General features: G+C 51.1%; 1 protein-coding gene across 2 annotated transcripts in view; it reads right to left on the reverse strand.

Moving 5' to 3' along the window:
• USH1C (USH1 protein network component harmonin) overlaps positions 1-20,133 on the reverse strand; it is a 51,514-nt gene extending 31,381 nt beyond the window's left edge. The window contains exons 1-8 of one of the 2 annotated variants that reach the window (XM_066251059.1): positions 20,010-20,133; positions 8,006-8,073; positions 6,525-6,668; positions 6,252-6,390; positions 1,527-1,635; positions 1,373-1,397; positions 1,110-1,167; positions 716-810 (exon numbers count right to left, since the gene is read on the reverse strand). In XM_066251059.1, the coding sequence (XP_066107156.1) occupies positions 716-810; positions 1,110-1,167; positions 1,373-1,397; positions 1,527-1,635; positions 6,252-6,390; positions 6,525-6,668; positions 8,006-8,073; positions 20,010-20,045 (674 nt within the window). In that variant the 5' untranslated portion in view covers positions 20,046-20,133. The remainder of the gene's footprint in view (positions 1-715; positions 811-1,109; positions 1,168-1,372; positions 1,398-1,526; positions 1,636-6,251; positions 6,391-6,524; positions 6,669-8,005; positions 8,074-20,009) is intronic. The other variant, XM_066251060.1, reaches the window with a different exon arrangement.
• Between the last annotated feature and the right edge of the window lie 211 nt (positions 20,134-20,344).

The following is a 20,344-nucleotide window of genomic DNA, read 5'->3' on the forward strand; positions in this document are numbered from 1 at the left end:
CAAGGTTCTGGAGCTCACAGGTGGGAGAGCAGGGGCTGGCCCCTAGGTCTATGACTGTAGCACCTGTGTGCTGAACTACAACATGTCGAATGATCTAATGCAGCGGTTCTCAACCTGTGGGTCGCAACCCCGGCGGGGGTTGTACGACCAAAACACAGGGGTCGCCTAAAGCCATCAGAAATACATATTTTATTTAAAAATGTATTGTATAATAAATATGTATTTTCCGATGGCTTTAGGCAACCCCTGTGTTTTGGTCGTGTATTTCCGATGGCTTTAGCCGACCCCTGTGTTTTGGTCGTTCGACCCCGCCGGGGTCGTGACCCACAGGTTGAGAACCGCTGATCTAATGCCTGTTTGCAGTTCCCACCTGGCTGCCTCTTAAGGAAGCCCACAAGGTAATAAGTGACAAAGGAACAGTGACAGAGATGACCAGCAGGACAGGCTCCCTTTACAGTGACTCGAGGGCTCACCAAAGAACATGGCTCTTTCTTTTGGGCCTCAGTTTTCTCATCTGTATAATGGCCCTGTTAGAGCTGTCCCCCTGGCCTTACAGGACTGTTGTGAAGCTCAGAAGGGAAACCAGGTACCAGGAAGTAGCATCACCAGTGGATAAAAGCTTTCACAGAAGCAGCAGTGAGAGAGGGGAGAGGTTTTAGGGGCCTACTGGGGTCTGTTTGCCACGAGTAAACCCCAGGGCATGCCTGCCACTCACCTGCAGCCAAGGCCCCGGGAGCCCACCAGGCTGATGAAGACCTTCTTCTCCTTGTTTTCCCGACTCCCTGGGGAGCCCAGGATGCTCCGCCCACCCTGGAGGAAGGACAGAATAAGGGTCACTAGGTGTCACTTGTGTGCCAGTGGCCTCTTGAGAGTTCATAAGCACTGCTGTCCCCATGTGAGCCTGAGGGCCATTCTGCCCTTGGTTGGGGGGTGTCCATACCTGCCTGGCTTGGCTGAGGGCTCACCCCCTACATGGGCTTCTGAATGCATTGGGGGCTTGTGTGAAGGCCCTGAGGGGGCATCTTTAAAGCAAGCCCTTCTTCAGGACCGGCTTCCTTCCTTGAAGACCATTCCATCCAAACCCCATCACTGGAGGTCCTGGCCCTTACCTCAGTCTCGGACACAAACTGGTCCACATACTGCCATTTGAGGGGCTCATCAGGAGCGCTGATGGGAAGGGAAGAGAGAAGGAGGGTCATTAGAGAGAGATGTTTGAGAGACCAGGCCCCAAATCCATATCTGCCCCATTTGGAGCCTCCAGCCACCACTGGCCCAGGGCAGTGCTGGCCTGCAGAAAGCCAAACCCCAGGCCTGACCCCAGGTCCCTGAGCCCACAGGGAAGAGTCTGGTTGCAGAGGAGGGTCCTGCTCACCTCTTCACGGGGATCAGGCCAATGTCTGTGGGAGAAAGGCATGGGGGTTAGGATGGCTTTCCTGCCCTCCCTTCCTCCCCCAGGAGCTGAGTCCCCGCTGCCTACTCACCTTGCCATCAGTACCACCCCGCCCCTGCCCTCGGGCCTCACTCACGTCTCACTTTGATGGACACAGTCTTCTTGGTGCGGATGAGGTTGATGACTTCCTCATGGGTGCACGAGGAGATGGAATACCCGTTGATCCGGACGATCTCGTCCCCTACCTTGGCCACACGGAGGAAACAGCACCAGGTTGAGGGAGTATCGGACACTGGGCAGGCTCACTGCCAGATGCCCTGGGCCTGCTCCCCGGGAGAAAGGATGATGGCCATGCCTGTCCTCAGAAGGAACCTTGATATGTGCCCTCGTGCCTTGCCACAACCAACCCACTCTCCACCAGCCTGAGGGGTCCCAGGACCATGCACTTTCAAGCAGTCTTTCTGCCACGTCATTTTACAGATGGGGAGGCCGAGATGGTGGGGAAGGGGCACAGGGAATGGGAAGCAGAGCTGGAAGTAGAACTCCGGACTCTGTACCCTCCTTTACTCTGTACCCTCCTTTCACTCTATTGGGGCACCAACAGGTTCCGGAATCCATGCAGAGGATGAGCTTTTACCCAGATTTAAGCAGCTCTCCCCTGGCCTGTGTCCCGCCCCCTCCCCAGGAGCAGGCTGCCCTGCAGCACCACAGGGAGTCGGGCGGGGAGCTTGCATGACTCCCGACTCAAGCTCACATCACTGACACACACACACGATCACTGACATACACACGATCACTGACACACACACACACACACGATCACTGACATACACACGATCACTGACACACACACACGATCACTGACACACACACACAGGCTCACTGACACACACACACGATCACTGACATACAAACATGATCACTGACACACACACACGATCACTGACACACACACGATCACTGACACACACACAAACGATCACCGACACACACACACGATCACTGACATACACACACGATCACTGACACACACACACACGATCACTGACACACACACATGATCACTGACACACACACACACGATCACCGACACACACACACACACACGATCACTGACACATACACATGATCACTGACATACACACACGATCACTGACACACACACACGATCACTGACACACACACGATCACTGACACACACACGATCACCGACACACACACACAATCACTGACACACACGATCACTGACACACACACACACGATCACTGACACACACACACATGATCACTGACACACACACGCTCACTGACACACACACACACATGATCACTGACACACACACGATCTCTTCTTTTTTGCTCTAGGAGAACTTGGACATTTAACCTGCCAGAGCCCTGACCTCTGAATTTCCACTCTGGGATGAGCAAATGAACATAAGGTTTTGGCATCAGATGTCCTGGGTTCAAATCCCTGCTCTTATTCCTTTTATTTTATTTTATTTTTTTATAGAGAGATGGAGAGGAAGGGATAGAGAGGGTGGAGAGAGATGAGAAGCATCAATTCGTAGCTGAGTCACTTTAGTTGTTAATTAATTGGTTTCTCGTATGTGCCATGACTTGGGTGGGGGGAGGGGCTCAAGCTGAGCCAGTGACCCCTTGCTCAAGTGAGTCACCTTGGGCTCAAGCCAGCAATCTGGGCTTCAAACTAGCAATGTTTGGGCTCAAGCCAGCAACCATGGGATCATGTCAACGATTCCATGCTCATGCTGGTAACCTCAGGTTTCAAACCTGGGACCTCAGCATCCCAAGTCAACGCTCTATCCACTGTACTACCACTGGTCAGGCCCCGAGCTTTTATTGTTATTAGCTATGTGACCTTGGGAAAATCTATTGAACTTTCTGAACCTCAATTTCCCTCATCTACAAAATGGGGAAATGCCATAGTTGCTGTAAAAACTGGTTGTGTACACATAAAGCCGGGCAGTGCTGGCACCCCCACAAATAATAAATACGTGGTTGTTATTATTATTAGTTGAGCCTGAGCTCCAAATATTCTGACCAGATCCCTCTTCTCAGGACTTAGCCCTCATTAGGTTGGGAGAGAGGGGGGTAGAGGGGTGCTCAGGGGCCTGCGGAGCCAGCCTTGGATACAGACACATGTTGAGACTGCCCCCCCACTTGACACTGCCTGGGGCTCCTTCAAGTATCTTGGCCCTGGGGATCAGGCCTGAAGCTCCTCATTTAATCACTGCAGGGCTGGAAGGAACCTCAGATATCGGCTGAAACTGGGGTTCAGGGAAGTGCTGTTTTGTTAATGGTCACATAGCTATTAGGTATAAAACAGGGACTGGATCTTGGATGCTGTTCTCCAGCCTGAGGCCAACACAAATCAGCTGGGGGTATAGCTCACATCACATGCACGCGGGACCATTGGAGACTTCTTGGTAGATGTTGGGGGCACAGTTTTACTCTCTGTGGGGTCTGGGGCTGGGCAGCCAGAAAGCCTCTGAGTGTCAACTACTACCTTCTATAGCACTGCCACAGAACGACCTTCTCCCTGTTGCCACCTGGACACTTCCCTTCCTCACCTGGACACAGACTCTAATCTTCTCAGGGGCCTGACAGGAGTGACAAGGGGCTCAAAAAAGGTGCCACGAAAAGGGACTCAGTGAAGAACTCTCTAGGTTTCTGGGATCATCTCCTGTAAGAACTAGCTCCTTGCACCTACTTTTCACAACTTTGCACTTCTGTTAATCAGATGAGGAAACTGAGGCTTAGACAGGTGAAGTCACTTGCTTAAGGTCACCCAGCTAGTAAACAGTGCTGCTGGGATCTGAAGTCAGGTTTCCCTGACAGACAACAAGTGTTGTCCCTTGGGCGTTTGGAAACAGAAAAGAAGGGCATGTGGCCAAGCGTGGCTGCAGTTCCCTGTGTCCTGCCCTTTCTGGAAACCTGCCACCTGTCAGAACCCTCAAGTCCCGCAGAAAAGGCAGGGATTACTCTGTCCATTTCACAGCTGGGACAGCCGAGGTGCGCAGAATCACTCTATAGCTTCTGATCACACTGCAGGTTGTGCAGCGCAGACCGCCTTGTGTGGGACAAAGGATGTAGGTTCAAACAAGGTACACTTGAAAAAAATATCTAAAATATTCCCAGTAGGGGGATAAAAGCAGAGAGATGGAGTTCCAGGGCTGGGTCCTATTGGTGGGTCCAAGCCCTCCAACCTGGGGGCCCACCCTCACAGGTCAGATCAGGGCCTCAGTCCAGCCAGGGTGGTTCTGAACAGGCCCTTTTCCCCTGCCTTCCAGAATCTTCCTCCAGCCGCACTCCGGCATGACATCGCCCCAGAAACATGAACACGGACAGGTGACTGACTGTATGCAGATGTTTCCCCCTGTCTGGTTCCTAAAGGGAGCCGGCCCGGGACCCCAGTCAAAATGATTCCCACGCAGCCCCTGGCTCAGGTTGCTGGATCAGCTTTCCTCTCCTCTCGCTCCCATGTGGAGCCCTGCAAAAGGCCCTTTGTGCAAGGGCCACAATGAAAGGACAGGCTGAGGGACAGCAGCACAAAGGAGAGATGAGCCCGTCAGTCCAAGAAAGAGTTGATAATTTATAAGCCTGAGAAACGGGTGGAAAGATAAAACTCCGTTTCATTAAAATGCCCCACTGCCCCCGATCACGGAGGCATCGCTGAGAAATGCTTGTCCTGGAAGGAGAGCTCCGCTGGAGAAAAGAGGGCCTCGCTGACGCCAGGAGGGGAGCTCATTATGTTTTCCTCTCTGGCTGCATTTCTGGGCTGGAAAATGTGCCGCACAGGAGAGGAATAATGAAGCGGCTGAAATTTCAGATGCCCCGGCGAGCCGTGAGACAGGGATTTAGAACAAAGCGATGTCTGTCAGCTCCCAGTTTCCACCTCCCACTCCGCAGTGTCTTGTACCCTCTGCCTTCGGGCCCCTGAAGCCCCCCGCTTGGCAGCTCAGATTAGGATGTTGATAACAAACCTGCTGGAAGCTCTGGCAGGGGGTGGGAGGGCCTCTTTTATTGAGACATACAAAAACACAGCTCTGGGCCCTGGCAGGAGTGAGACCTGGAGGTCTGCCCATCTCTGCTCAGACACTGAGGTGTGCGGACCCTAGGGGTGGGGCACTTGGGGTGCTGAAGAGAGATCCCTGGGCTTGGCAGTCAGGAGACCTGGGTTCAAATCCTGGCTCTGCTACTTACTGGCTGTGACTCTAGTCCAGGCTCTGAGCCTCTAAAGGCTCTGTAAACTGGGGGTGACACCGCCAAGGTATATAACGAGGACTAGTTGTGAGCATGTGACCTGGAACATTCTAGGTGTTTATCAACCTCCCTCTCTGCTTACCTAACAAACACAGAGCACTTACATTCCAGGCACCTTTTTAAGTATTTAATAATATGAATTCATTTACTCCTTATAACAATCTGATGAGGTAGACAGTATCATCAACACCTCCATTTTACAGATGAGGAGATTGAGGCACGGGGTTTTAAGTGTTTTCACCAAAGTCACATAGCTAATGAAGAACAAAGTCAGGACAGTCAGGATACTACACCAGGATTTCCTTTTACCTTCTAGGAAAAGGCTACTTGTCAAAACTTCAGGTGTCAGGACATAACTAGGAGGTAGGGGAGGTGGGGTGCATGCAGCAGCAAGTGGGCACGTGCTCCCAGCATGACTAAAGAAAACAGGCAGCTGCCCGCAGCCACACTTCTATGGGCCCGAGGAAGACCTACGAGGATGTGTCAGCCTCCTCCTTTCCCAAAGTCTCAGAAAGGTGTCTCGCTCACCCAGCAAGGGCGCAAGGGGAAGGCAGGAGGCCTGAGGACTCTGCTCACTCACCTGGAGCCCGACGCTGTCTGCCTGACCACCTTTGATGAGGTGGGAGATGAAGAGACCACAGCCGAACTCGAGGCCGCCACGCACGCTGAGGCCGAGGCCTTCGGGGTGCAGACGGTCCAGACGCACCTCTTTCAGCTTCCTGTCAGAGGAGAGGTCAATGATGGCCCAGGTCTGGCCTGGCCACCAGTGCTGCCCCGTCCACTAGGGAGTGACTGTCCATCCCAGGGTGACCTCTCCCATCCCCTGCTTATAGTTTGGGGGCTCCCCCCGCACCTGGATCTCCGGGGGGTCAGTTGGTCGTATTCCACCTGGTGCTTCAGTGGGATCAGGGGTCTGATGGCATCAAACAGTGGCAGGCGGCTGGGCTCATTGATGACCAGCTTCAGGTCGCCCACAAGCACAGCCACGTCCATGGTCCTGCAGAGACATGGGGGACACCTGGAGGATCACTCATGACCATGACCTTGGAGACCCAAGGATTCCCAGAGAAAGCAGTCCTTGGCTGGGTCGGTCCTCACCTACCGGGCCCAGCCTGGGAACTGAGGACTCTCCTGACAAGCCTGGAGGCCCTAACTGTGCGCCAGGCATCTCAGAACAGCTCTATTCCCTCATGTAAGTATCACTAGGAAACTGATGAGGTAGGGATTATTAACCCATTTTGCAAATGAAATCAAGTCAGGATTCAAACTTCAGTCTGCCTAGTTCTGAAGTCCAGGATCTCTCCAGACAGGAAATCTCATGGGGGATGATGGTGACCTTTATCATCCCCTGGGCTGACACTTCTGATCCGACTACCTGCCAACTTGTTCACTCTCACCTACTCTTTCTAAACTGAGTCACTCCTCTTCTTAGAACGCTCCGAGGGCTGCCCACTGTCCAGAGGACCCCACCCATCCCCCCAGGCAGGCTCCATGGACCTGCTCAGGCCCATGGCTGTTTATGATCTCCACTGAGTCCCCAGCTCTGCTCCCCCGGACGACTGGTCACCTCCCAGTCACGCCTGCGCTTTCACGTCTTTGTCTCGTGTCTGCCAATGCTGATCTTTCGTCCTACAATGGCCTTCCCTGATATTTACACCTATCAAAATCCTCTCATCCTTCAAATCCTAGCTCAAGCTCTTTTGGTCCTTTCTCCCATGGTTAGAAAAGAAAACTCCTTTCTTCACATCCTGCTTTTACTTATACTTAAAAGTTATTGCACTATGACTTATATTAGAGATTTTGTGTTTGTATTGTCTGTCTATCTCCTCTCTCTAAGCCGTGAGTCAGTTGACAAAAGAAAGTAGATCTTATTCATGACCAGATTCTGCATGGCACCCAGCAAGTGGCAGGAGCTTATAAGTGTATGCTGAATGAATCAAAAAGCAGGTGGGTGACAAGAGACATCTGACGCTGGTGCTGGCTGCGGCTGGCATTTACTGTCTTATCCCAGCAGTCACACTACATTGAACCTATCTGGCTATTTGACAGCATCCCCATCAGATTGTGAGCAAACTGAGGGCAGCAACATGCCTGTCATGCTCGCACGCGTGCACCAGCCCCTAGTACAGAGCTGCGTGCAGAGTGTGCACATATTTGCTGAGACAAGTGAATGGTGTGGCCATTCAGTTTCCAGAAGCCTTGAGCATCTGCCCGCCCTCTGGGCTGCCCAGGATGGGCGGGGGAGGTCCTCCTGTCTCAGAACAACCCATCCCAGGGCTCTCTGCCGGCAGAGGTATCCAGGTGGTCCACAGGAGCTAGACTCAGCACACTTACTGGTGGTACATCCGCAGCACGTCATAGAGATAGTCCTTCTCTGCATCATTTTCAATCAGAAAATCCACCTGGAAAACCCAAGAGCAGAATTACAGCTCCAGGCCCAGCAGCCCCATAGCAGATCCCAAGGTGGAGGAGACCATCGCTGGGGACCTCAGCATCTCCTAAGAGCTGGGGTTGTGAGGAGAGGAGGAAAACCACAGGCCAAGCTGGCCCTCTGACCCCAACACATTGCAGCCCTGCGGACCACTGATGTGTGGCCACAGGCGTTATCTCTGCTCGTCCAGATGTGGCAGACCAAGCCTCTCCCCAGGTGGGTGCACAAGCATAGGCACACAGATGATGGCGACACACCCCATGATAGTAGTGCTGCCGCTCAGTGTCCAGGGTGACAACAACAGTGTCAGCTCCCTGGTCTTACCTGATGGTGGCTGTAATGCCGGATAACCGCTTTCAGAAAGGATTTGGGCCACTCGCTCAGATAGCACATCCCACCCGCCTGAAGCACCCCATCAATGAGTTCTTCTGCGTTACTAATGCCAGGGGCCACTCCACCCTGTCCCCTCCTGGCCTAAGCTTGGTTGGTCCTGACTTCTGGCCACTCCTTCCCCTCCCCAGGTCCCTGAATGTGCACCCCCCTACACTGGGGGCGGGGGAGGAAGAGTCAGGTTACTTTGTTTCATCTTTGCTGACGTCAATGGCTGGGACTCCCAGGTCAGGGTCAGGAGCTGCTTCATTAGCACCTGAGTCCCAGGGGAAATGGTGGACCAGGAGCCTCGAATTCCACTCCCTGGGACAGCTTGGTGCAAATCTCTATGCACTGTATCCTTGGATCCTCTTCAGCCCAAGACTGAGGAAGAGGGCAAGGTCAGAGACTAGGCAGATGTCCCCAAACTTTTTACACAGGGGCCAGTTCACTGTCCCTCAGACCGCTGGAGGGCCGCCACATACAGTGCTCCTCTCACTGACCACCAATGAAAGAGGTGCCCCTTCCGGGAGTGCAGCAGGGGGCCGGATAAATGGCCTCAGGGGGCCACATGCGGCCTGTGGGCCGTAGTTTGGGGACGCCTGGACTAGAGGGATCCCTGGGTCCCTCCCTCCTGCGGTCTCCAGGCCCAACAGCATGGTCCAGGGTCTCAGCTACTCACAGGGAGAAGCTGCTTCTGGAGGCTGCAAATTCCCACTTGACTGGTCCTCAGAGGAGGGCCAGAGCACCTTTGTCTCTTTCCATGGGTATTTCAGAGGTTCTGGGGTAGCCTGTGTGCCCCAGTACACTGGGCCCAGCCCTGGGGATTTCTGGCCTGAGCAGAGGGTGCAGAATGCAGTTATCTGGTCTCTGGCAGTACCCACCCTTTTCTCTAAAGTGAGACAGAGCACTTCAATGAAGATGAAAATGTGATGTTTGCCCTCCCCTGACTCATAGTTGAGCTTCAACTGCTGCAGAATTCACCCCACCTGCCCAATGAGAACGCTTCTGCCTTCTCCTATTTCACTGTCCCCTCCTCCAGGCCAGGGGCTCCAGAGAGCTGGAAGGTGGGGGAAGGAAGCATCTGCTTGAGTGGGTGGTACTGAATGGCAGGGTGATAGGCCAGGCTCTTGTATACACCACATCAGTGGGCACCTCCCAAAGCCCATCTCTGTAAAGTCTGACTCTCTCCTTTTCGGTCTGGGCCTGTATGAGGGGGTGGGAGACTTCCTGAGACGGGCCTGCACTGCCCACACTTCACTGTGGTGGAGAAGTCTGAGCAGAGAAAAATTCTGAACTCCCCCAGGGTCAGGGCCAGAATTATCTTTATAAATTGGATCATATCACTTGCTTGCTTAATAGAGTCCCATTGTACTTAAAATAAAATCCAAATCCAAATTCTTTACCTTGATTTATCAAAGCTCAACTTCATCTCCTGCCATTCTTGGCTACAAGGGCCTCCAGTCAGTTCCTCCTACAGGCCACAGTTGCTCCAGCCTCAGGGCCTTGGTATATGCTATTTCTTCTGTTTGATTGCTTCCCCTTTCCCTGTATGGCTAGCCTCCTTCCCAGGAAGGTCTTTCTGTTCATATACCCAAAAAGGACCGATTCCAGCCCCCAGAGATGTTCCAATTCCTTCATTGCAACAGTCTTAATTTGTAATTCAAGGCTTGCTATCTTTTTTTTTTTTTTGTATTTTTCTGAAGTTGGAAACGGGGAGGCAGTCAGACAGACTCCCGCATGCGCCCGACCGGGGTCCACCTGGCATGCCCACCAGGGGGCGATGCTCTGCCCATCTGGGGCATTGCTCTGTTGCAACCAGGGCCATTCTAGCACCTGAGGCAGAGGCCATGGAGCCATCCTCAGCGCCCGGGCCAACTTTGCTCCAATGGAGCCTTGGCTGTGGGAGGGGAAGAGAGAGACAGAGAGGAAGGAGAGGGGGAGGGGTGGAGAAGCAGATGGGCGCTTCTCCTGTGTGCCCTGGCCGGGAATCGAACCCGGGACTCCTGCACGCCAGGCTGACACTCTACCACTGAGCCAACCGGCCAGGGCAAGGCTTGCTATTTTTTTGTATGTGAATTAGTTTGTTTCCTTCATCAGACAGAAAACCCCATGAGGGCAGGAATGAGGTCCATTTGTCCTAATTTCTGTGCCTAACACATAGTAAGTAGTCAATGAATAAGTGTCAAATGGATTAGTCCATCTCCCTGCCTCCTGGTATGCTCACACAAGCAGACGGGAGGAAGGCAACCAGTGAAACAGAAGGGGAAGGGAAATGATGTTTGCAGAGTCTCCAAGGAAGTCATCCAGAGCTTTTCTTGCCTTTCCTCCATTTGTTTATCTCACCAACTTATGAGGCCAATATTCTCATACCATTTTGCAGTTGAGGAAACTGGAGTTAGAGAAGTTAAGTCAACACACCTAAGGCCCCAAAATTAATAAGATATAGAGCTAAGATTTGAACCCCAGTCTATCTGATTCCAAAGCCCATACTCTTCCTGCTGTTGCACTGTGGGTGTGAGTCAGGCCTTCCAGGGAAAAACTCCAGGGTCTCTTTAGGCCAAGAGTGCAAATGCTTTGCTCTCAAGAACTTCTCCCTCCTCTCAGATTCCCATCTATTTCCTCTGTTCTGTTGAGAAAAACCTTTTTGGCTTGGTCCATAAAAAGTGAGAGAATAGAAATCTTTGGAATGACTCTGACCCATGAATGTTCTGCTCTCCAAGAGGAGCATAAAAATCCTTTCTTCTCTGGCTGGAGTGACACTTTGACCAAAGGGCTTCTAGCCCAACTCCAGCCGTGGGGGTGCATGAGGAAAAGGATAGGAGAGAGAGTCACTTGTTGGCTAAGGCCTTAGGATTGATGCTGTCTCCCAGCCCTCCTTGCAGAAGTGCCTTCACTGTCCTCAGTAGGCAGCGCTTATGCACTGGGTGGAAAGTGAGAGTAGAAGACAAAAGCAATTTCCAACATTCCAGTCTAGGATTCTGTTTTCCTACCTCCCTGGCCAAGCATAGATCCCCTGGAGATGGCTTCTGTGGACAAGCACCTGTTCCTTGGGGTCTCAGGGTCCTGGTCCTTGTAGATACCCTTCCAATGCTGACCACTGCATCCTGAGTCCCCCCACCCCCATCACATCCTACCAGTCTCCTAAGGCAGCTGCAAAGTTCAGCTCTTTAGCCTGATGTCCATTCACTCTCACGTTAGGTCACTCAAATCCTGGTCTTGAGTTCTGCCCTTCCCTGATTCTCCAGGATCATCTCCATCAGTTTTTCAGTGGGACTCAGGTTGCAGTGGAACAGACCCTTCCCCAAAACACTGGAACCTGCCCATCCTTATTCATTATGGTCCATCTACCTGTATAACTTCAATGCTTTTATTTGAAAAGTCATCTATGTACCATGCAGCTGGGAAAACATATCTGGTTATGTGAAACGCCCCTGAAACACAAATCTAATGGATAGATCCAAATGGAGGTCCTGCTGCTACCCACCTGGAAACATATCTGCTTTGTTTTCAGACTACAGCCAAGTGAAAACACACACTCACACCTCACTCATTGGGCTTTAAAGGCATCGAGAAAGACAACTGAGAAAGATGGAACTTTCTCTGGAGGCCTCACCTGCAGTAATGTCACCACCATAATTCAAATTTTTCTTCTTCAGTAATTAAAAAACATATGCGGTATCTTGTCTTCCTGCAGTCTGGGTTCTAGCAAACTCACCAGGAGGATCCGCCCAGCAGCAGTCCAAAGATCAGCTTTGGAGCACCTGCTCTAGGACACTCGGTGGCTCTCTCCCGATACCTGTGCTCAGTGCTGTGCACCCAGGCGTCCATGCTCAGTGCTGTCTACTGAATGACTGATGACCTCCAGTTGCTCTAGTCTGGAGCCTTCCTTCCAGCCTCAGCCCAGTCCTGGGTGACCACCTCCCTATCACCTCTCAGCACACACCTGCCACAGCTTCCTGGCTCTTTCTCCTCTTAGCTCAGTTTCAGCTTGTCACAAAAGAGTAAGTCTCAGACTCACACAAGATGGGCTGTCTTCCCTCCTCCCCTGAACTCGCATGTAAGGGGAGTGTAAACCCCTCCTTCTAGAGTCTTCCCTGACTTTGTGCAGCCCACAGCCTCCTCACCAGCCATCCAGCCTGAGGCCCTTCTTGCCTGGCTCCCTCATTCAAGACAGACTCTATTTACTCACTGTCCACCATGTCTGAGGTATACATGTACTGTCTTTAACCTCCCAACAACCCTCTGAGGCAGATGGACAATATTATCCCCACTTCACAGATGAGTAGAGAGAGGCTCAGAGAAGAGGCAGAGTTGAGACTTCATCCGATGCCTGCTGGCTGCAAAGCCCCCACTGTTTTTTTCAAACCAATACATGGTATCCACTTACCAGATATAACTATTTTTGGTATTTATTTGTCTAATACCATGTGTGAGACATCATGTCTCCTTTCTCCAACTTGATTTAGAAAGTTTTTCCTTTTCTTAGATTCCCTCTCGATAATGGGCACAGAAATCCTAAAGGAGCCCACCTCTATAAATAACTCTTGAAAAGGGGTCTCTTTATCACATCAATCCCTCCATTCCCTCTGACCTTGTGTTTGACCTTGTGTCTGGTCCCCTCTGTCGAATGTCAGCATTCTGTAGCTGATGCTCAATTGGTTCTGTCCTATAGGCCTTTATGACAGGCAGAAGAGGGGGTTCAGGCCCCCTTTCTGGGGAACAAGGGGCAAATTTTGGGTTTGACCTTGGGCCCTCTGCAGCCTCTTCTCCCAGTATTCCTCTGTATGGTCTGGTCCTTCAGGACATACACGCAGGGGAAGCAACAACCTTCAGCTCATGCAAATTCAACTCCACATTTGCATCCCGCCAAAGAAAGAGAAAGAGAGCAAGAACAAAATAAATAATGCATATTGTTCCACTTGACCTTGGGCCATGGTGGGGATTTCTTTTTCTTTTCAGTGAGAAGCAGGGAGGCAGAAAGACAGACACCTGCATGCACCCCTACCAGGATCCACCTGGCAAGTCCCTTATGGGGTGATGCTCTGCCCATCTGGGGTCATTGCTCCATTGCTCGACAGCCAAGCTATTTTAGTGCCTGTGGCGAGGCCATGGAGCCATCCTCAGTGCCCAAGGCCAACTTGCTCCAACTGAGCCATGGCTGTGGAAAGGGAAGAGATAGATAGTGAGAGGAGGGAGAACGGTGGAGAAGCAGATGGTCGCTTCTCCTGTGTGCCCTAACTGGGAATCAAACCTGGGACATCCACATGCCGGACAGATGTTCTACCACTGAGCCAACCAGCTAGGGCCGTGGTGGAGATTAAATGAGTGAATGCATGTAGAGTACTTAGGACAGTGCCCAGGGCTCCAAAACATGTGCTGAGTCTCTTCCTCTGTGCCTCCAGACGCTCTCTCCAGCCTTCACCACCTGGCCCTGTGTCCCAGCACGCTTCGCTTGAGCTTCCTGCCCACAGCTTCCTGCTGTGTTCAGCAGGGGGGTTCTGATACCTCACTCCCACCAAACTGGATCACCTTAAGGCAGGTTCCCCCACCTGAGGCTGCAGCTCCCGTGTGGGCCATGGCTGTCCCCTGTCCGGGAGACCGCCCCTGCCTTCAGGAGCACCAGCTGCTGCTCCTCCCAGGCTGTGTTACCAAGCCTGTGGGTTCACGTGGTCCTGCCCTTCCCTCTGCATCAACGATCTTCAAGCTTTTTCATCTCATGGCACACATGAACTAATTACTGTACTAAAATTCTGTGGCACACCAAAAAATATATATTTTGCTAATCTTACACACACACAGAAAAACCAGGTATAATTTTGATTTATTCACATTGACGGCTATTGTTGTGTTGGCTGTTGTCATTTTTTTTAAATTTGACAATATAACGGAAAAGAGGTCAGTGCCCCTGAGTAAATAGTCTTGTATTGCATATTTTAAAGATTATTGCAGCACACCTGTTGAAAATTCTTGCTTTACATAGTCCCTCATAAAACTCTCTTCAGTTTCCTTTCCGGAGGAGCCAGCTGCTTCCACCTGACCCTGGCAGGTCTGAACATGGACTGTTACTGATGGTGATGCCAGCAGCATTTCCTGTCTGTGACCTCTTCTTCCATCTTTATGACTCCTCGGCTTAAACATCAGCTCTCCTTGGTCAACCCTTTCCTCAGGCTCTGTCACAAAGCTTGTCCTGTCATTCCTTTTTTTTTTTTTTTTTTTTACAAGGACAGAGAGAGAGAGTCAGAGAGAGGGACAGACAGGAACGAAGAGAGATGAGAAGCATCAATCATCAGTTTTTTTCGTTGTGACACCTTAGTTGCTCATTGATTGCCCTCTCATATATGCCCTGACCGTGGGGCTACAGCAGACTGAGTAACCCCTTGCTGGAGCCAGGGACCTTGGGTTCAAGCCGGTGAGCTTTGCTCAAACCAGATGAGCCCACACTGAAGTCGGCAACCCTGGGGTCTCGAACCTGGGTCCTCCGCATCCCAGTCTGACGCTCTATCCACTGCGCCACCGCCTGGTCAGGTTGTCCTGTCATTCTATGCACACAAGATGGCACTTTGTTCCCACCCCTGCCGTGCGACTGGCCAAGCAGTGTTGTACCTTCTCATCACCCGCCTGTCTCCCCACTAGTGTGTGTGTGGCCCAGGCCTGGGCGATGCATGGAGAGTGAGGCCAACAAGCTCCTTCCCCACCTGGGTCTGCACCTCTCTGTGCTTTGTCTGTAAAATGGGGATAAAAATATCTATTTCATAGGATTTCACCCTTTCATGAGGGATTAATAATTTTTAAATTATTCATGAGTTTTAATTAGTTGTTAATTTGCCAGTGCCTAGCAAATATTAAGTTGTAAGTATTTGTTAACACAGCTAAGTAAGAATAAGTGATACACATGCTATATTCTCAGCAGCTGGCAGAGAGTGGGCCCTCCATAAGTGTCGGTGGGACGCACAGACCCGGACACGTTCTTCCCGGGCCTTCACGGCTTGCATCCCAGATAGTACTGGGTTGTCTCTGGTTTTATTATCTTTCATCTTTTCAAAAGACTCGTATCTTGCCAACTAGCTGGTAGAGTTTGGTCCAGTGCTTTGCACAGTTGACCATGCTCCCTTCTCCTGGTTCTCCTGTCTTATTCGCTGTTCCTTCATGTCTAGAGGTTGGGGTGTCCCAAGCTCTGTCCTGGCTCTCCTCTCCCTCTACATGGTGTCCCTAGGTGCCCTCATCAGTCTCAGGGCTTGTACTACCATTTATACCCCGAGGGCTCACCGAGACTTACGTCCAGCACAGACGTCTCCCGGTCTTCCCACTGCTACGGCTACTGGCCTTCTCACTCACCTATTTGAAGGTCTAGCAGGTATCTCAAACTTAAGACATCCAAAACGGAACTCTTTGTTTCCACCACCTCCCGATCTGTCCCCACCAACTTGCTCCTTCTCCCAAAATGTAGACTCACCCTTGATGTCTCTCTTCCACACTCATGTGTGGGTCTGACCACTCCTCAGCCTCACCCAAGCCCCTGCCTCTCTGGTCTGGGCTGGCTACTCTCGAAACCTCCTAACCCGATTCCCTGCTTGACCCTGTCAGTCTGCTCTCTACCAGCAGTCAGAGCAATTCCTTTATTTTAATTTTTAAAATTTTTATTTTAAATGTCTGGTTTGATGAGCTTCAACAAATTTCCACGCTTGTGCAGCCACAACCGGGATCATCTCATCATCTCAGAAAGTTTCGTCTTTAGTCAGCTCTGCTCCTGGCCCATTGCTTTAAACGTGATCATACAGAATACACTTTTGTGTTCAGTGGTCTGCTCAGCAGAACATTTATGAGATTCATCTGTGTTGCTGCGTACAATACCGTGCTCCTTCCTAGTACTGAGTAATAGTCTACTGGGTAGTACATTGCAGTGTGTTCATCTATTTTTCACCTATGAGTCTTGTGGATGTATATTTTCATTTTCTTGAGTAAATAACTAGGAGTAAAATTAGTAGATTATATGTAAATGTATGTCTAACTTTTATTAGAAACTGCTGAGCTGCATATTTTACAATTTGGTTGTATCATTCTGAATTCACACCAGCAATGTATGAGTGCCCTAGCTGTTCCATCTTCACCAACACTTTTTATAGTCAGTTTTTTAAACTTAAGCCAGTCTAGAGGATGTAAAATATTTTCTAATTGTTTTATGATACTTTTCCTTAATGACTAATGATGTAGAACACTTATTTACATTCTTATAGACCGTTTGTGTATCTTTTGAGGAAGTTTATGGTCAAACCTTAGAGCAATTCCTTTTAAATGTAAATCAGTCATGCTAACTCCTCATCAAAACAAATCCCAAAGTCTTGACCATGGCCTACCAGGCTGCCGCCACCCTCTGATCCATCTGACACCACTCTGAATTTCTCTCAGTATTCTATAATTCCTCTCAGAAACACCATTGTACTTGGCTTTCTGAAAAAAAGACAAGCACCTGCTTGCCTCAGGGCCTTTGCACTTGCCGTTTCCTTTCCTGTAATGATCTTCCACATATATTCCCAAGGCACCTTCCCTCACTTCTTCGGGGTCTCTGATCAAATATCACCTTTTCAAGGAGGCCTTTTTGACTACTCTGTATAGAGAGCACCTCTTCATCCCCTCACCCTAGTTTATTTTTTCATAGTATTTTTCACTACTTTTATTGGTTTGCTTGTTAACTGTCTGTCTTCCCTACTAGAATGTGCTCACTAAGAGGGCAGGGACTTTGTTTTGTTCTTTAATGGTTAGAATACTGTCTGGCATATATTATAGGCTTATTCAATATTTATTGCATGCATAAATGAATGAATGAGGAGGAAAGGCCTAGAAGGCAGGGCTCTTTCTGACCTTTTTATGTATCCACTTCACCTCCAGATGTTTGGCCTGGGGCAATGTACACTACACATGCCCACAGGCAATAAACACTTTTTGAGCAAATGAGTAACCAAGTTCCTGCACCGTGCCTGTGAGTGAGCAGAGGGACAGCCTTCTTTGCAGAAGCTGGTTCCCTGGGGGAGAAGCTTTAGTCTTTGCTGCCCTCCTCCCCTCCCCTTGGTACCCTGCCCCAAGGTTGTGACTGGGAAGGCCATGCAAGTGCTGCTGGTGGCCTTGGGAGCCTGCACAAGCCCAGAGGAACAGACTCCTGTTGCTCTGAATCCATCAGTGAGAACAGTGTGGCCCTTTACCAAATGGTTACCATGTATCCAGAGTGGCCAGTACTTGAGTTCATATTTCATAAATCCTGTCCTTTAAGGTAAGCACAATGAAACTCATCTCACAACTGAGGAACTTACACATGGAGCAATTAGGTGGCTTGCTCACGGTCTCACTGGCAGTGAGTTGACAGGGTTGAGGTTTGACCCTAGTTCTGCAAAAACCCAGATAATATAGAGCAGCAGTAGCCATTTGTGAAGGAATTGCTAAGTGTCAGGGTAGACTTAAGCTTTTTACCCATGTTTAGATCTCATCCAGCACTCAAAATAACTTGACTAGTTAAATATTATTGTTATCCTTATCCTTAAATTGGAGTACTGTGGCACAGAGAGGTTAATAGCTGGCTCAAGGTCACACAGCACTTTTCATGACAACATATACTACCTTTAATGCACTATGAATTTAGATGACAAATCATTACCAAGGGGTCAATTTGCTGCAACATGCTAAAGAGGGGCTATCCAGAAAGCAATCAATGGTGAGTAGTAGATTTCCCACAATGTGCTTATATGCCCCCATCTCTATCTTCAGTTGCTTCATCTTTTCTCCCCACTTCCTAGATGATCTCCAGCCTGGGAAGGAAGGCTGCTGCCACCTCTACAGCCTCAGGGCTCAAAGTCCAGCCCTGGCCTTGCCCAGCATGGCGCCTGCCCCGCCTGCACGCACAGGGGCATTAATAGGTAATGACTTGTGATGAGGAAGAGCAGGCAGGTGTAAACACAGAGGCCTGAGGCCCTTTGGAGCCTGCAGGGCCTGTGAAGAGGAACAGGGCTGACCCAGGGGCTGAGGCAGACACTGGGACCCCAGAGATAATTCTCTCGAAAGAGGCAAAGAAGGGTACCTCACAGGAAGAAGGCAAAAGAAGACCTGACCTTACTTTCAGCCCAGGGGCAGGAACGTGAAATTCAAGCCTGAGTCTTGGGGTGGGGGACGGGAGGTTGTGCTCCTTAAAGTGGGTTGTCTGAAATCTACACTCACCAAATGTCCTCGCTGCTGAAATTTCTCCCCTCATGTCCCTTTGCAAGTCTCACCCTCCCTCAGCTAGTCATAGCCCCTCCCCCACTCCAAGCTGTCTCTCACCTCTGGATGCCCAAGGCCTCATTTTTAGGAGACTTCTGCCAGGACGAGTTGCCCCCTTTGTGTCCCAAGCAAACCTTGATCCTAACACTCAGCAGCCAGCCCTGGGTAAATGCTAGGATAGGTCTGCCTCACCCACACAACAACAATTTGAGGGCAGAGGCTGGGTTTGGCACAGAATAAGTACTCAAAACATGTTTATTAAAAGAATGTTTGGCCCCTGGCTCTTGCACTGGTTGGCTCCTTAGGCTGCCCTGGGCCTCTCTGTGAGGAGATAGGGGTTAAGTATATTGATCTTGCCTATCTGAGTTCTGCCCCACAAGCTGGGGAAGGGGGCTGACTCGGTCTAAATATATATATTGCCCCTCTGGGCTCTGGGAGATGGACAGGGCACACAGTTGCCAGTCCTTCAGGCGAGGCCCGTGGGTAGCTCCAGGCACCCCTGGCTTCACCTTTGAGCTTTGAAGCATCCTAGGGCCTGGTGGGGAGGTCCCCTGGGTCTCCTGAATGGTCCTCTCTGGTCTCAGGGCCTCAGTGGCTCTTGCACAGTTCTGGAAATTGCTCTGGAAATTCTCGGGCTGAAATCCAGCAGCTGTCAGTGATGGTCTGGATTCCCATCCACCAATGAGGCCCTCACTGGGACCCACCAGGGGAGATGTGGCTTTGAGGGAAGGGCCTGGCTGACTCTCTGGACCTCCTTCCTTCCTCCTACTGCCCCCTGGCCAAATCAAGTTCTTCAACCACTTCTTTTCTCAGGGATCTAAGAAATACCCTTACGCAGGGAAGGTAGGGTAGGGGGACTCCCTTAAAAGTTTTTGAGGTCAAAAGACAAAGAGAGACATGCAGTTCCCCTACCTCTCAGACACTGTCCCAACCCTCTCCACTTGTTCCAGCTGAGTTGGGGGCACCAGGAGCTGGGGGTGGGGGTAGGGTTGCTCACTATGGGGCATCTCAGAGAAGTGTCCTGGCTCAGGCCAAAGCTGGAAGAAATTCCAACACCAAGTAAGTCCCAGCCCCTGGAGGGCAGAAGGAGAAAGGACACTTTCAGATCAGTTCAACAGTTCCAACACCTGGAGTCCCACTGCTCCTCCCTCATTTTACTGGCAATCCTATCGGCAACCAAATAGTCATGGGGAGGGGGGGCAGGGGGGGTCCCAGCCTAGCGTGAGCCCTCCGGTCTGACTGGAAAAGGAAGGGGTCCCGAGCGCTTGGGGCGCCCTTAGCAGCTCTGACCTTGTGCCGGAATTCTCGGGCCACCTTCCGGTCCATGGCTGGGCCAGATCGCGCCGCGGTCGCAGCCCAACTCGCTCCTTCGGATGCCTGGCTGCCGGCGACAGTGACCGGCCGGGCCTGGGAGCGGTAGGGGAGGGGCCTGGCCGGGTGGAGGCGGGGGCGGGGGCAGGGCCACAGGAAGGCGGGAGACACCTGTCCTGAACCTCGTCGCCTCTCGCAGAGGCGTCCCCGGGCGCAAATGGGCTGCTGGATTTGTTTGTGGCAGTGTATGTGGGTAGCTGCCGCTATTCTAATCCGTTTGGAATGACCCTCCAAACACATGCTGTTGAAGGAGA

Source organism: Saccopteryx bilineata, chromosome 1 (assembly GCF_036850765.1).
Source record: "Saccopteryx bilineata isolate mSacBil1 chromosome 1, mSacBil1_pri_phased_curated, whole genome shotgun sequence".
In the NCBI taxonomy this organism is placed as follows: Eukaryota; Metazoa; Chordata; class Mammalia; order Chiroptera; family Emballonuridae; genus Saccopteryx; species Saccopteryx bilineata.